Here is a 17,528-nt window from a genome sequence, read left to right as displayed (position 1 = left end):
GTGAATGTATAGAATATATATATATTACATGTATATATATATATATATATATATATATATATATATATATAATACATAAGAATGATAAATAAAATCTCTTCTATTCTCTCATCCGACCCCAGGTCCCCCTTTCCCTGCCCCTGTCCTGTGAAAGCCAAGAACTGTGTTCTGAGCACAGGGGTCAAGGTTACTTCCACTGTCCTAGTACATCGGTGACCCCCTCTTCCAGGAATAAGCTGGAGAGAGAAGGGGCTTGGGTAAATCTAGCTTCTCACAGGTGAAACAGGAGAAATCTAGCTTCTCACAGACAAACGTTGATAGATGGTGATGTGTGCCCCGGGAACAGAGCAGAGAGCGATACACCTCAGCAAGACAGAGGACTTGAGCTCCGTATTCTCCACGTTCTCCACAGAAAGATAGCTCCTGGGCACTCAGTCTTTGTGTTTATCTCCTTCTGTAATTTCTCTTCAGAAATTTAGTTTTTATTTATTCATTTATGTCATCTCGACACCCAGAGTGGGACTTGAACTCGCAACCCCGATATCAAGAGTCGCATGCTCTTCTAAGCCGGCCAGGAGCTGCTCTCTTCAGAAACTTAAAAGGAAAGAATCTGCTTCTCTATTTCAATGGCTGACTTCAAAGTGTCCTTTGACAGTCTCCTCAAGGTCACTGGCCATCCTGTCTCAGTGGACCCTCTGTGTCGTGCATGATGCCCACCCCGCCACCCACCCACCAGGGGAGGTAATGTTTACGGAGCCCACTCCTAACTCTGGAAGGACGCCCTCTTGCTAGGCTACTAAAAAAGAGTAAAGAAAAATAAATGCCAGTAGACGTTCTAATATCAAATGAGAGAAGCCCTAAAGCAGACTCATAAATACCAGAGAAAAAAGTACAACTAAGATTCACATTTATTAATATTAAAGAAACCACAAAATTATAAGTCAGTTAATTTGTTCACATATTTCTTCGGTGAGGATTTTTGGTTAGCCATACCAAAATAGTTCATTTCTCTGTTACAAAAAAAAATCATTTGCACCTAAAAAAAAAAAAAAAAAAAAATGCTCATGTTTTCCTCCTCTCCCTCCTGCTCTCAAAATTCCATTCTTTTTAAAATCCCATCTTTTCTTCATCATACTTGGAATTCCAGGCAGTGTATCTGGCAGTTACACACACATTGCTTCCAGATGGCTCCACAGAGGCTTAATCGAAAATAAAAACAAGATCTATAAAATAACTTCCATACACACGCACAACCCGATTCCAAAACCTGTGAGCAAAAGGTTGACAGGTTCAACAGCCACATCAAGACCGACAACAGGAATTTGTGTTAACCTGTAAAAGGCACCTCAGAAAACGGTGATCTCATTCCCTAAAACGCGATTCTTGGAGCTTTCTTAAACGCTCAATATTAACGTCAGGGATCCAGAAGCGTAATCACCATAGTAACATTCAAAACAATTTCACAGTGTGATTTATTTCAAAAGTCCTCATTACCTAAAATCTACTTATCTTCTTATTTCTGATTCGGCCTCGAATACTTTTCCTGCATTCACTCGGAGCACGCATAACTTCAAAAAGCTGAAAATGGGGATTCATTTCCAGCTGAGGATGGCCGCAGGCTGGTTCCCGAGGATGGCCCGGGACGGTGCTGTCGCTGCTGTGGGTGAAATCCTACGAAGGCCTCCCGGACCCGGAAACCTGAATCAATGAGAAGGAAGGACCTCTAGTTATTTGGTTATTTCTCCTACTGGTCGTAAATACCTCCAACACTCACAAAACGGTCCCTCGGTGAGGATAAAATGCAAGACACATAAACTACATCCTGTGCCAAATTACCTCCATGGGAAAAAGCAGCCCGTTAAGACTGAGAGGCCCACCCAGGTCTGGCAAGAGCCGAGCCAGGATCTCTCCCACGGGACATGAGGGGTGCCCAAGGGAAGAACGCTTTGAAAGCCGTTGGTCAAGATGCCGAAATACACGCCTTTATCCCGCACCTCAATAATTCCACTTTAGCGATCTAACTTACAGAAAACACTTTATTGTAAAACGGCCCTGGAGCACCTACCTGGGTGGCTCCATCTGTTAAAGGTCTGACTTCAGCTGGGGTTATGATCTCAGAGTCCCGGGATCGAGCCCCACCACAGGCTCCCGGCTCAGCAGGAAGGCTGCCTGTTCCTTTCCCTGTGCCCCCCCCCCCGGCCTGTGCGTGTGTGTGCTCTCTCTCTCTCAAATGAATAAATAAAATCTTTAAAAAATAATAAAATATGATTTTGCATACAAAGATATATGCTATACTATTATGTGCCACAAAATTGGATATATTCCAAGTGTCAAATACTAATAAAATGGTGTTTAGAACACGGTGTATATTTCTACAATTCATGTTATGAAGCCGTCCCATCAGAAATGATGTTTGAGAAGCCGGGAGGTCTACAAAAGTGTGTATGATACATACTTCTGCATATATGTATCTGATATACAGATGACACAGATCCCATATATATCACATGATACACAACATCTATCTGGATATGGTACGTATGATATACACATGTACATATTACATATGTCACACAGATCATGGCTACTTTAAGCAAACAAAAAAGCAACCAGAATACAATCTTTAACAGTGACAGTGGGTGATTTCTTTCCCCAACTTCGCTGGTATTTTCTGAACTCACCGTGAGGAACGTGTACTGCATCTACAGTGGAACAGATGAACTCTTACAGAATGAATGTGTAAATGAATAAGTGACCCCGTGCAAATATTAACTGCTACCTTTGTACGGCTTTAACCAACCTGATATAGAGAATCCAGAACGTGGAAACCAGACTAGGCTCGCAATGGAGATGAGTAACATGACCGTGATTTTTAAAGCCCAGCAGCAATGCCCACCAGAAAGGAAAGTTCTCCGTGCTTCTAAGGGGGTGGGCCGCGGGGCAAGTGTCCTGGGTTTGGATGGGAGACTGCTGGATGATAAGGCTAAGAGTTGCTCCGGGCCCAGTGGCCAACATCATCTCGGCCACGTGCACTGTCTGGGCACTCAGGCATTCCTCACCGTGCCCACAGCTTCCACCTCGCTTAAGACCCGTGTTGCCTTGCGCCTGGCCTCTCATGGCCCCTTCAAGCTCCAGTATCCCATGCAGGTGTGACCTAATTGACTTTATTAACTGGTTCATGAGTCACATAGCATCCCATCTAGCAAGGACAGGGGAGCTCCACTGAGCTAAGCAAAAGTTTTTCAAGGCAGAGAAAAGACATAAAAAGATGAACCGAGGGGCGCCTGGGTGGCTCAGAGGGTTAAAGCTTCTGCCTTCGGCTCAGGTCATGATCCCAGGGTCCTGGGACCGAGCCCCACATCGGCCTCTCTCCTTGTTGGGGAGCCTGCTTCCTCCTCTCTCTCTGCCCGCCTCTCTGCCTACTTGTGCTCTCTCTCTGTCAAATAAATAAATAAATCTTAAAAAAAAAAAAAAAAAAAAGATGAACAGACTTCATTAGCAAGGAACGCACTGTTGAGGCAAGGCTGCCCTCCTACTTTCTGACCAGAAAGCTCCATGTTGCCCCGTCAAAGGGTATATTCTAGGGGAACGGGAACTGCAGTCGAGTCAGGTAGGAAGTCTTGGTTTACTGCTTTGAAGCCTTAACTGAGTGAAACCGCTTTAGGGCTGTGGTCTTCTTGTTAACAATTCCTCCCTTTGAACCAGACTCTCAGCTGAACCGAGAGTTGTGTTCAAAATCGAAGGCACCGGCGTCCGTCTCAGCCCTGCTGTGTGGGGCTCGCAGCTTCTGCTGGTCCCTCTGTACGGCATTCCCCGGTGTCTGTGAAATTCCCACATTACAACTCAAGGTCTGCATTCCCTACGTCTGTCCTCTGTTCCTCTTCTGCCATTTTAGTCTTAGGGAGATCATGGGCTTGGTGGCCTGTGGCTGGGATCAGACATTTAAAGTTTTAAAAGGTTACGGGGGCACCTGGGTGGCTCAGTCAGTTAAGCGTCTGCGTTCAGCTCAAGTCATGATCCTGGGGTCCCAGGATCGAGCCCCGCATTAGGCGCCCTGCTCAGCAGGGACTCTGCTTCTCCCTCTCCCTCTGCTCCTCCCCCACTTTCCCTCTCTCACTCTCTCTCAAATAAAAATCTAAAAAAAAAAAAAAAAAGAAAGAAAGAAATAGAAAAAGGTTTTGAGAGGATACAAAGCAGTAGGAAGATTGTTATAATCACTATAAATAGCAAGATAATCCCCGGTGTCTGGAGTTCACTTTGAAACCTTGGTGCCTGAGACCCAAACCAATCAAGTCAAATCGATCAAAGACAAACTTCTCCACAGAAGGGGTCATCCTTTAGGCCAAGTGGCTTGCTCAGTGATCTTAGGTAAGTGAGTTTTAGTTTCCCCAGAAGTGTCAATCCAGGTACAGCAGGTGGTGTTGGCCACAGCACAAATACCTCCTTGCTCAGGTCAAAGGTAATCAAGAGGGGTCCTATTATCAAGAACTACTCTGGCAGAGACTCTGCAGATCTGCCCTGAGCAGCTACTGCTCCAACAGCAGCTCTGTAATCATTATAAGAATTCAGAAATTAGCCCCATTGTTTCTTTAGAGACAGAAAGTGTGGTTGTCTGCGTGCATGAACCCAGGGTGTGGGGGGGTGGGGCAGAGGGAGAGAATCCCAAGCAGGCTCCACGCTCAGCACAGAGCCAGACACAGGGCTCAATCTCACAACGCAGAGATCATGACCTGAGCTGAAATCAAGAATTGGATGCTTAACTGACCGAGCCGCCCAGGCGCCCCGAAAATTAGCCTCATCGACATTTATTCCTAACTAGGGAAATAGGGATCCGTCAAAAGGAGTGAATCCCCACACTGGTAGGTCCCTTTTAACTCAACAAGGTAAATTTAGCCTTCGCAATGGCCTGCAACATAGAACGAGTGTGTTGTCTTTCCAAGCTAAGACCAGAGTAAAGGAAAGGAAAAGAAGGAGAAGGATTTCATGTACATAGTATAAAGTCTTGATCTTGGTCTTGGGTGGAAGCAGTCAACAGCAAGTCCATGATTTCTCTTCCTCCTTAATTTAATTTCTAGGTCTTCACGGTCTGCATAGGACCAGATGTCATGGAGAGCCTTTCTCCTGCTTTGTGATGTGTACCCAGACTTAACACCTTCTAGATTTGCATCAGTGTCCATGGTCAGGAGCACCAGGGAACGTCTCCTTTGATGGGGCTAGAATGGCTGTCTTCCTCTGATGACACTTCCAGGATACCTAGTCACCAGGCTCTATGCTGTGACTGACAGGATCCTTCGAACTGGGATCTGGGAAGCGTCTTCAACCTTATGACGATCAGAAGAAGGTTGTTTCGGGGCGCCCGGGTGGCTCAATGGGTTAATCCTCTACCTTTGGCTCAGGTCATGATCTCAGGGTCCTGGGACCGAGCCCAGCATCGGGCTCTCTGCTCAGCGGGGAAGTCTGCTCCCCCCCCACCTCTCTGCCTGCCCTTCTGCCTACTTGTGATCTCTGTCTGTCAAAGAAATAAATAAAATCTTTATTTTAAAAAAAAGAAGAAGAAGAAGAAGAAGGTTGTTTCATTCTCTGCCGCTAGAATTCTAAAAATTTTGCAAGGTTATTGTTAAGTAAGTTGGTGCTTGATCACTGGAAATCATGAAGGTAGACCCAAGTGGGAAACACACTTCTTAACAGTTTCTTTGCTACTACGGGGGCATCTGCCACAATTTTACAATGCCACAAAAAGAAGGCTTGGTATTACCCCTTATCTGACAATGCTTCTCATATACTGAATAAGCCTAATGAGTTGAACAAATCTTTTGGAATGTTCGAGGTCAAAAAGAGTTAACAGACCAAAAGTGCAGGAAAAACAAACAAACAAAAAAAATCCACTTTGTCTTTTTAATAGAGAAACCCAAATTATAATTTTCACCAGCTTACTTTTGATAATAAAACTTATTTTTAATTCTATTCATTTGAATCCTAGCCAGCTCGACCACACATTGAAATTCCTTTTCAAGGATTCTTTTCCACAAACCTTCTACAACTTTATTATTCTTTTTAAAGATTTGATTTATTTACTTGAGAGACAGAGAGAGAAAGAGTATGAGCAGGGGGGAGGCAGTGGGAGAGGGAGAAGCAGACACCCCACTGAGCAGGGAGCCCAAGGTGAGGCTCGATGCCAGGACCCTGGGATCATGACCTGAGCCGAAGGCAGATGCTTAACTGACTGAACCACGCAGGTGCCCCAAGTCAGGAATTTTCCAATGGGCACCAACGAGATGGCCACCGGGGCCCTCTCCATCCCCCAAAGGACGATGGCGTAATCTGCAAAGGTGATCCTCTGGAACAATCCTTTTCTTTTGCTGACAACCTTCTTGCCCACCCTTATTTCTAGAAAAACCTCATACAACTCCTCAAAGCTCCCTGCTGCTGGCTGGCTGGTCTGCTGCCAGATTCAGGAACTGCTAACTAGAGCCAGTTTCATCTTCAAATTTATTTGGTTGAATTTTGTGTTTTAACAGCTCCTGACAATGATGTATAGATTAACCAAGAAAACTGTGAGAACTTAGGCAGAGTCAGTCATTCTCCCGAGCTACTATTTTTTTCTTAGATGAGGGCGCCTGGATGGCTCAGCTAGTTGGGCATCCAGCTCCTGATCCTGGCTCCCGTCTTGATCTCAGTGAGCTCAAACCCGACACGGGGCTCCACACAGGGTGTGTAGTCTACATATACGTGTGTGTGTGTGTGTGTGTGTGTGTGTGTAGCATATATATAAATTGTAAGAGACAGCAATACTTATTTGCTAGTAAATTCAAGTAAAATAAAAGTTTTACATTTAATATTGATAACTCTAAAGATGTTGTAAGGGCCTATTTAGCCAGAGCAGCCTCACCTCGGTTGAACAGCCATTTTGTTGTTTATGCAGTAGAACTTAAAGTGACCCTACCCCGCCCCCGCCAGGGGAACTTGCTTAAAACCAAGTCCAGGAAACCAGTCCCAGGTAACAAAGCCCAAATACAAGGGTGGGTCAGGCCAGGTGGAGACATCCAATCAGTGGGGGGGCGCATACTGTCTCCCTAGCTACCAAGGAGTGTGTGCCCCACCCTTGGGGCGCCTTTTGAGCCCCAATTCTGGCCAAGGTCATAGGCTAATTCAAATATCTACCAGGGTGAATTGTAATTCTTTTGGCCACCCGTGTGTGACCTAGCATGACTGTGCAGCTTTCTGTGTTACAATGTCCTTGGCCACTTGTGTGTGGCCAGGCCCAGCCACATGGCCTTTGCCTTTAAAGGCTGGTCTGTGAGGCAGGGAGGGGTCACCCTCTCTGTAAGGAGCAGCCCTGACTGGTCTGTTTGACGGTCGGTTTGATTCTTGATGCTTGGCGCGAAATAAAGCCTTGCTTGACCTTCGCTTTGTATCAGTCTCGCTCCTTTGACCATGGACCCATTATTGGGGGACCCAACAATGTGTCTATTTTAATGAAGCCAAACAACTTTTTTCTAAGATTTTGTATATTACTTGAAAGAGAGTGAAGGGGAGAGAGCACGCGCACAAGCTGCGGAAGGGAGAAGCCCACTCCCTGCTGCGCGCCCGATTCAATCCAGGACTCTGGGATCAAGACCTGAGAAGGCAGATGCCTAACTGACTGAGCCACCCAGACGCCCTAAATCAACGAACTTAAATTAGCTTTAACACAAAACATTTCCTCAGATCTCATGAAGCTGGAAAACATTTGGGTTAATTTCTGTCTTTTCCAGAGTTCTAGAATGTCCACGCCTTACAAATGCTTGCCTTCCCAGGCACCTGGGTGGCTCAGTGGGTTAAGCCGCTGCCTTCGGCTCAGGTCATGATCTCAGGGTCCTGGGACCGAGCCCCACAGCGGGCTCTCTGCTCAGCAGAAAGCCTGCTTCCCCCACTCTCTCTGCCTGTCTCTCTGCCTATAAATAAATAAAAACTTAAAAAAGAAATGAGAAAAAAAAAATTTAAAAAAAAACACAAATGCTTGTCTTCCAACCAACTAAACAGAGCTCTTTCACAAATTACTTTTAGCAATACCATCCAGAGGAAGAAAAATGCCTCACACTTCTAACAGACACATAAACCCACAGATGTGAAAACCTTATAGTTACTCGTATTGCTGGAGAAGATTTCGAAGACTTTTATTTGTCTCTGGAATGAAGGAGGCTTGCGGGCGGCTGGGCACACATGCCCTTACAGTAGTTCGCATTTTCAAAAACGCCTCTTTTCCTTTTTCTTTTCTTCCCTTAGTCGCAGATACCGGATCGGGAGCTGTGTTTAAACTTCGAAGACATGATACGATGCACAACTAAGGGACACAGAAAGAATGGAAGCTCCTCCGAGAAGGACTTTTGTTTCCGAGGGCCAATCAAGCCTTTGGAGACAGATAAGGGAAGTTTGGGGGTTGGTAAAGAAACAGGTGAGTTTGGAACTGCCCCTAGAGCTGACTTTTGGTTTGCAAAAGATCTGTCAGATAAGGACCGTAGTTCTACCTTCTTTAAAAAATTTAGATTCTGGGTTGATCCACCCATCCGAAGGTATTGTCCTCGATTTGCTTCTTTCCCTCCTGATATACGGTTCAAATTTTAAATGCTTCTCTCTTTTATTTATTTATTTATTTATTTATTTTATTTTAGAAAGAAAAAGCATGAGCAGGGGCAGGGAGGCGGGCCATTGTGGACACACAGAGGGAGAGAGAATCTCAAGTCGACTCCGTACTCAGCACAGAGCCCGTAGAGGGCCTTCACTCCAGGACCCTGAGATCATGACCTGAGCCAAAATTAACAGTCAGACACTCAACCAACTGAGTCACCCAGGCACCCCAGATCTGAAATATTTTTGGCAATACCGAATAACCTCCCCTTGCGATAAGACAGGTCCTCAACGAGGGTGCAAAGGATATTAACGTCCTGAAGGCTGGGGTCACTCCCGAGGATAGCCAGAAGAACGAGCCAGAAGAACGAACCAATAACCTGCAAGTTCCAGGCAGGCAGAAAGCCAAGCCCAGTTATGCAAAATGAGACCAGCAAAAGCAACAGCTCCCTCTGGGGAAGAAAGGATCCGTAAGGAATGCATTTGGGTTGGGAAAGGAAGGGACAATGTGGATGGACTTCTGTTTTTCTCTCTCAACTAAGTCCTACAGCCAGAGATTTGCAAGAGTTGATTCTGGTAAGAATGTTTACCTTCTGCTGGTTTCCACCCGTTTTCCTAGGAGCCACTCTGCAATGGTGACAACAAAAATCGTGGCTAATATTTACTGAGCATTTTCTGTGTTGGTTGTCGAGGCTGTTCTTAGGCAACAGGCTAGAGCTTGGGCAAGACAAAATGGCCACAGTGACCAGAGAGCTGAATGCAAACAGGCTCATTAATCCACAGGCCGTACCTAATCAGTGGGCTACTTACAACCAGGGAGAGTTCTAATATTACCAACAATGGGAAAATTGCCCAAGTCTCCATAAGCCCCTCACTCTGCCCTACAACTCTAGCCCCTCACTAGAATGTCCGAGCAGACACTCTCTCTTCTCTGTGCTGCCCCCTGCTCCCTGGCAGTGTAGTCAGTCAACTGCCTCCTTTGCTCTGCCCTGGGACACCTCACATTTCTGTGGCAATGAGGCACCTTTATATAAATGAAGCCTCAAAGTAACTACGATGACTGTTCTGATGAGTACTGCCGTATTTCTACCTTGTCGATAAGGGTACGAGGCTGAGAGGTTAAATAACTCAACCAAGTTAGGAAAAGGATCTGCCAGGATTGGGACCTGTGTCCCGGGCGCTGGATCTAGGCAGTCTGGACTGGCATCCCATGTTGTCCCCAAGGCTGCTCGAGCGAGAAGGTGAAGAAAGAAAGTCAGGCCAGGATTAGAAAGGACAGTCAAGAATTTGACGTGAGGTGACTTTCGGACCTGGGTTATAGATTTTTATGAAAAGAGTGGCTTAAGGGACGCCTGGGTGGCTCAGTGGTTAAGCATCCGCCTTCAGCTTAGGTCATGATCCCAAGGTCCTGGGATGGAGCCCCGCATCGGGCTCCCTGCTCCGCGGGAAGCCTGCTTCTCCCTCTCCCACTCCCCCTGCTTGCGTTCCCTCTCTCGCTGCGCCTCTCTCGTCAAATAAATAAATAAAATATTTAAAAAAAGAAAAGAAAAGAAAAAGAAAAGAGTTGCTTAAAAACCTCAGTTTGAAGTCTTCCAAATGATTTTATTTCTATAATTTGGGGGGTGGACATTATGCTCCAGGCGTCAGGTTGCATTTGGCTGATGAAATCAGGTCAGAGAAAGTATTTCATGTTTTTCTCAAGTGGATTTTGCATAACTTACACATTTCCCCTCACTTTTCTATCAGAGACAGAAAGAAATCAACCTCGAACTCAAGACCTGCTCACCTTCATTTCCTTATCCCCTCACGATCTGAGAACATCGCCCTGTCTTTGGCTGGGGCCCCTGCATCAGTATCTTATGACCGAACGGGAAGCGGGAGAGCCGCCTGGGCGAAATAAATCAGGTTGTGGAGGGAAGAAAAATAAAAGCCATTTTCCAACTTCAAAGAGCAGAACACAAACCACTCTCTCCCAAGAGTTAAAGCAGCAAAATGTAAAAACACCTCAACACAAGAAAATGTGGCTGTGGCCGCGAGGCAATGCGTTCCAGCGGCAAAGCTGGCCCTGCACCTACCATGTCACTGAACCAGCTGGTACACGGGGTCACCGACTTTCAGGCCGCCAATTTTCTCCACTGAATAATAGACCCCAAAAAGTGGGGACGACTTGTATATTGCCTTCTCGGAAGGATCACACAGGCGGTAGCTGAAAGAAGCAAAAATTCACCATCAGGTACAAAAAGGAAGTCAGAATCTAAGTGCTCTCGAGAGAATTCAAGGGGCGCCTGGGTGGCTCAGTGGGTTAAGCCTCTGCCTTCGGCTCAGGTCATGATCTCAGGGTCCTGGGATCAAGCCCCGCATCAGGCTCTCTGCTCAGTGGGAAGTCTGCTCCCCACTCCCCCGTCTCTGTGTCAAATAAATAAATGAATAAAATCTTTAAAATTTTTCAAAAAAAGGGAATTCAAGATTCCATTCCCAGATGACCTATACATAAGTAGCAAGCCTCTTCCACAACGTGGACAGAGAAGTCTGTGGGCCAGGAGCCTGTTTTCCTAGAAGCATCCTGAGGGTCTATACAATTTTTCCATGGTTTTAGTTTGAAAAAACTTTAAGTGTTACTCAAAATAAGTGGTATGTTTAAAAAAAAAAAAAATAGTAAGTGGTTTGTTCGCATGTGCAGCTCGGACTTCACAACTCCCGGAAACAAATGCCCACACAGTCTCAAAATGGAACTGCCTGCACTCGCCAAGTTCTTTTTTCTTTAATCAGTTAATTGATTTATTTGGGGGCAGGAGAGAAGCAGGCTCCCTGCTGAGTGCAGAGCCCAATGCGGGACTTGATCCCAGGACTCTGAGATGGTGACCTGGGCTGAAATAGAGTCAGATGCTTAACTCACTGAGCCACTCAGGCGCCATCCAAACCTTCTGTTCAATGCTTGTAAATAATACGCTTCCCCCCCACCCCAGGTTTACCAGCCCAAAACTGAGGCTCTTTGGTGAACAAAAATAAAGATACAGATGCAACAGGCATGAAGCAGGACGACTGACAAAGTTAATGTCTTTCAAAAGCCCTGTCTAAACAGAAAAAAATTAACTTCACCTCATCTCAAAAGTCAAAAAACAAAACACAACTGCATATCCGAAGGCTTCAAGAAATAACCTCTTCTCTAACTCAAAAGCCCTGGAGACCAACAACAAGACAGAGAAAAAGAAAATAAAATAGAATATTATCTCCCAAAAATGTTGACTTCGTGTTAAAAACACATTCTCTATTGATAACTAAAGTCAGCTAATAAGAAAACACAACACCCGGGCCCAAAAGGTGGTCCCAGATAAACTCTGACAACTTGTTCCATTTCTGCTTTTCTCATATTTCAGTATGCAACTTCAATTAGCCTCATAATCCTTGATGTTGCGTCTAATGAAGAGATCCGAGGTACAATAAAAATAACTACAGCATTTGGGGTCTTCATTTGGACATGCCCACGTGATGTATTGAAAATTGACATGAGAGATCTGAAAATTTCCAAACACAGCATTAGACAATGAAAAATCTGTCAAAAGCACTCGAAGATCCATCCACAAAAAAGGAGGAAGCGATTAACCCACACACATGCCAACTAGAAGGCAGAGGGAAAGGTGCTCGGGCGGGGCACCTACCCCCACCGGCAGCTCTGGGATGGGGATAATATTAAAAACACAGCGGACACATGGCTATTTACCTCTTCAGGGTTTCCAGTGGCTCCTTCCGGTCTATCACTCCGGTATCTGGGTCTACAGTGGTCAAAATGCACCTGTTATTCAAGAACCAACGATAAGGCGGTGGTTAGGAACCATCGAATGAGCCACCTCCCCCCGCCCGCCCAAAGGCTGACTCTCACAGAATCCTTCCTTACCTGGGGCAAGACAAAACCTTTTTCATTTCTACGTTGCCAATCAGGAGTTCATCCCAAGTATCCTAGGAGGAAAGAAGTTACCTTCTGAATCAAAGCTTCATTCATCTCTAAGGCAGTTTACTGTTCAGCTAGTCCTAACTATGAAGCTAGCAGAGGAACGCAGAGACAGACACCGAGAAGCATCTCCCAAAGGGACCAAAGGGAGACGGCACTGGGATCCAGCCACCTCTTGACTCAGTGTCTCCAAAACCCAAGCCCCGTCAGCACATCAAGAACAGACTTCCTCTGCGGGGCCGTTTGTCGTGGGAATCACACATTAACTACGAGGCCAATTTCCTGACATATAATGGGAAACATACGGCTTGCAAGACAAGCCCACTTTATCCTTAGAGCTAAGTTACAGTGGAAGCCAAGTTCAAATCTGATAGTTCTTTGTCGAATGTCTTCACCCATGGGAAGTCAGGTATGAGATAGACACATTCAACAATCACTCCCAGCTCCACAAAGAGGCAGCCTGGGGCAGGGGGCGGGGGAGTGACCTTGAGTGCCAGAGCCACTGAACCTGATCTCAATTCAACTGAGGTTTGGAGGCCTAGGGTCTAAGGGATTTGAGGAGTAGTCAGTCCCCAAGAGAGGAAATGAAACATCTACTCCTCTCACGTGGTATGGACTCTCCCCTCCCACCACCACTTTGGGGACAGGAGAGGGAGGCAGCATTGGGGGGGGGGGATACCTAACACATCATGTTTCCCCTTGCACCTCCAATAACCAGCCCCATTTCTCTTCCAGTGGTGCCCGAACCCCCAGGGCCCACAGCAGTGACTTAACAAACACAGGAAAGGTACTCCCGTTCCTAACTGGGTCTTCCCAGCTCACAAATCTGCTCCAGAACAGGCGCACAGCCGCGGTAAAGGTCCCTGCGGATGCCCGGGGTTCCCAGCCACCCCTTAGGAAAACACTGCTCTGTTCCAAACAGCCAGTTGACAAACCACGTTGTCCTTGCAAAAGGCAAGGACCCCCATGTAACAAGTGGGATTTCTATATCCCAGCCAGAACTTATTACAAGCTTTGTGCAAACGGGAAAAACATGCAAGATAACCAGAGCAGGTGGCTCAGCTGGCGGAATGTAACAGGGATCCCGCATGGGGAAGTGACCCATCGGCCACCTGCATGCAGCCCTGGTCTGGGGGCGGCAGAAAAGGCTGATGCATTTTGCCACACGAGGGCGCCGCCACCACAGGAATGTGAGCCCATCAGCGCCCCCCGCAGCTCTCCAACTCCCTCCCTTTCATGGTCTTTGCACAAATGATGATGAATTTCATACTTGAAAGCCACAGATCTGTGAAAATGCTGCCTTGTGACTGTGGCAGGAAGCAGGAAAGTCTGAAAAGTTCAATTAGGTGTCCTAGCTTAATAACACAGATTTATCCTGTAGACAAGTTTGTTTCTCTAAACTGGGTACTGCCTTTCTCTGGGCAGCACCCAGTTTAGAGAAACAAATTGTCTGCCTACATAGAAATCGTCTCAAGCTCCCCAAATGGCAGCTCTAATGACCTCCGAAAATATTAATCACTTTATATAATAATGTCACTTACCCTAATCTGATCACAGTTGGCATTTTGGTGCAGAGTGTTATTGGCAGCAAAAAAAAAAAAAAAACTACATGAATTACGTTTATTTTTTTCTGTTTAAATGTAATTATTGATTCAGTTATTAGAGGAAATAATAACATACCTTAAGTTATTAAAAGTTCATTTGAATTAAGAAATCACGAAATTAAATTTTCCATTAGGTTCTATTAGACAGACACACGTCAAGTTCCAGTGCCTTCCCGGCCAGCAGCCGCTCTGCAGTCGGGCAAAATCCAGGCCCCTAAGACCTACTTTTACGGTGATGGGATAAAACCATGCAGTTTTTGAGGGGAAGAAGAAAGGACAGGAAGAAAGCAAAGCAACAAGAAAGGAGAGAGCATTGTACACTATGGGCTCAACTCTACGGAATCAGCCTGAGAAATTACGATGAATTTACCATTTATATTGGCAAACATTACAGTAAGATTATGTTGTTTCACGTGACAAGGTGCATCCAAAGACAGACATAAATTAAGAGTCTGGGGCAATTATTGTGGAGCCACAGCACAGTGCAGACGAGGGTGTCTGCTTCTTTGAGACCGCCACTAGAGTCCAGGAGGCAACAAATTAAATGCATGACAAGAGATTCCCCCCAACCCCAGCCCCACCCCCCACCCCCCCCCCACCCCCGTCCCCTTTTCTCTCTCTCTGTACACACACACACACACACACACACACCCCAAGCCATGCTGGGATAAACTGAGGGAATGAACAGGTAAATAAACAAGTTTGTTGTTTAGAAATCCTTTGCTATTTTTCTGGTTTGGTATCAATGATGCCATAAGATTTCAGTGAGCGTGAGAAGCCATGAACTAGGGCTGGTAACTACATGTGGCCCATACAGAGAGGCATCACTGTTCGGGCAGCAGAAAGAAGGATGTGAGTCTTTATTTATCGACTGAATAAGGTTCAAGATGTTGCTAAGTGAAGAAAGTACATCTATATATACACGATATGTAGGATAAGGCTGTTCGTGTAAAAAAAAATTTAAAAACCAACGACCTGTACATATAGCTCTGTGTATATATTTAGAGCAATATATTTGGAAGGCTCCTCAAGTTTAAACAGTATTTTTATAATAATTTTATTTTTGTTGTTTTCCTTTTTTGTGTATCTTTTTTTAAATCAGAAGCATATCATCTCGGGGCACCTGGGTAGCTTAGTTGGTTGGGCAGCTACCTTCGGCTCGGGTTATGGTCCCGGAGTCTCAGGATGGAGTCCAGCATCGGGCTCCCAGCTCCGTGGGGAATCTGCTTCTCCCTCTGACCTTCTCCCCTCTCATGTTCTCTCTCTCTCAAATAAATAAATAAATAAAATCTTTCAAAAATGAAGAAGAAGAAGAAGAAGCATATCATGTCAACAACACATTTTTAAGGTCATCTTGGTCTAGGAAATTTCTCAGATGCTTTCCAACAGCAAACACATGGTGTGTTTCCAATACCAGTTCTGCAATTCCCTGACACCAGTGATGAGGGAGCAGGAGGCTGGCTGAGGACAAAGCAAGAGCTGGCGCCTTGCACCCCCCCCTCTTTCATCCGCTCCCCTCCATAGGTGTAGCATTCCTCAGGCACCCCTGACTGCCATAAAATGATAAATAGTTAACTTGCTGAGATCACAATCCTGCAAGACAGGAGTCTCCCTTGGTTTGCAAATGTCCCTGAGATTACAACAAAGAAGTAACCTTATCAATAGCCCAATTTCCAAAGACACAGAACTCAGTTCCTCAAGCCTAATGTCACCCTCCCCTCCATAAAATACCGAAGGAGGTGGAGGTAGAAGGAAAAGTAAATAAAGTTAAATTTCTTCTAAACCTAAATCTCATTAACAAGGATGCTTGATAGCAGGAATGTAACATTCCACCAGACTTCCAATTGTCTTTACTTGATAGCAACTAAGCCTTCAATATCCTGATAGTATTCTTTGCCCCAACAGCCCTTCTGAACACCCCTTTGTCCTCACCTACCCAACTCCTGTGTATATAACCAACCACTCCTAACAACCTGGGGCAGCCGCATCTCCGCCTGCCCACGGGCCCTGTCCCCGTGCTCTAATAAGTCACCTTTTGCACCAACGACGTCTTAAGAATTCTTTCTTTAGTCATCAGCTCCGAACCTCCTCACCCCACCGAACCTGACTTAGGTTCTGGGACTTCATCACCAGGAGAGGCCCTGTGATTTAACCCGGTTCTGACGCTAACCAGCCGGAGTTCGTGAGCACAGACCCCTTTGGGTTAAGGGCTCGGCCCCACAGACTTCCCCTTGCTCCTCACTTCAGATGCCAAGGGAACAGCCCTCCCACACTTCTGGTCGACCAGCTATAAATCAAGGATTCCCAGGCCCCCTCCGCAGGCTGGGTATTTTACCAGGAGAGCTCACAGAACTCGGGAAATTACTATTACCAGTTCATTATAAAGGATACAACTCAGGGGCAGTCCGGTGGAAGAGATGCAGGGGGAAAGGTACGGGGAAGCAGCACAGAGCTGCTAAACCACGGTCCCAGCTCCCCCTCCTCCGTGGCTTCACCAACCTGGGAATGCTCCAAAACCAGACGTTTAAGAGGGGTTTCTTGGGGGGGTTTTTGTTTGTTTGTTTTTTTAAAAGATTTTATTTATTTATTTGACAGAGATCACAAGCAGACATAGAGGCAAGCAGAGAGAGGAAGGGAAGCAGGCTCCCCACTGAGCAGAGAGCCCCATGCGGGGCTCGATCCCAGGACCCTGGAATCATGACCTGAGCTGAAGGCAGAGGTTTTAACCCACTGAGCCACCCAGGCGCCCCTGTTTAAGGGCTTTTAGTGGAGGTTTTATTACTGGAAGATCACATCACTGTCTACTTGCAACTGAACTTAACCTCCAGCCCCTCTCCCCTTGCTGGAGGCCTGGGAGTGGGGCTAAAAGTTCAAATTTCCAGTCAAGGCTTGGTCTTGCTGGTGACCTACCTCCAACCTGAAACTACTTACCCCACCCCATCCCCAACCACTGGCCTCATCAGCATAACTCAGGCTATGAAAGGAGCCTGCTATTAATAATAAAGCCTGTTTTTAATAATAAAAGGTGCCCCTATTACTCCCCTCACTCAGGAAACTCCAAGGGTTTTTGGAGCTGTTTTAAGGGACAAACACCAAATATGTATTTCCCATCACCCCACACAGTTCAACTATCTAAAAACCAAAACCTTTTTCTGTTTTTAAGATAAACATGCAAAATAATAATGTCCTATTCCAAAATGTAAATGCACTCCCTTTCTAGAAACCCATGACATTCTTCCCAAAGACACACACATACCCTGTGCTAAGTGTTCCTTTCTCCGGGTTCCCACCAGTGAGGTTACGTCCCTCAACCCTCTGGTTACTGAGCACTTAGTCCTGCTTCATCCTGGGACGCTTGCAGGCAGACA

At 45.9% G+C, this 17,528-nt stretch overlaps 1 protein-coding gene across 2 annotated transcripts in view; it reads right to left on the bottom strand.

Moving 5' to 3' along the window:
• Positions 1-890: 890 nt before the first annotated feature.
• The window catches only part of MTARC2 (mitochondrial amidoxime reducing component 2), a 32,769-nt gene continuing 16,131 nt past the window's right edge, over positions 891-17,528 (bottom strand). Inside the window, exons 5-9 of one of the 2 annotated variants that reach the window (XR_009347277.1) lie at positions 12,503-12,564; positions 12,329-12,400; positions 10,683-10,813; positions 10,394-10,494; positions 891-1,698 (exon numbers count right to left, since the gene is read on the bottom strand). Coding sequence is in view for 1 of the 2 variants with exons in the window: in XM_059145108.1 (XP_059001091.1) it covers positions 10,687-10,813; positions 12,329-12,400; positions 12,503-12,564 (261 nt within the window). In the remaining variant the exon portion in view is untranslated. The remainder of the gene's footprint in view (positions 1,699-10,393; positions 10,495-10,682; positions 10,814-12,328; positions 12,401-12,502; positions 12,565-17,528) is intronic. The other variant, XM_059145108.1, reaches the window with a different exon arrangement.

This window comes from Mustela lutreola, chromosome 14 (assembly GCF_030435805.1).
Source record: "Mustela lutreola isolate mMusLut2 chromosome 14, mMusLut2.pri, whole genome shotgun sequence".
In the NCBI taxonomy this organism is placed as follows: Eukaryota; Metazoa; Chordata; class Mammalia; order Carnivora; family Mustelidae; genus Mustela; species Mustela lutreola.
The sequence above is the reverse complement of the archived record's forward strand: the minus strand, read 5'-3'. Positions and strand labels throughout refer to the sequence as shown.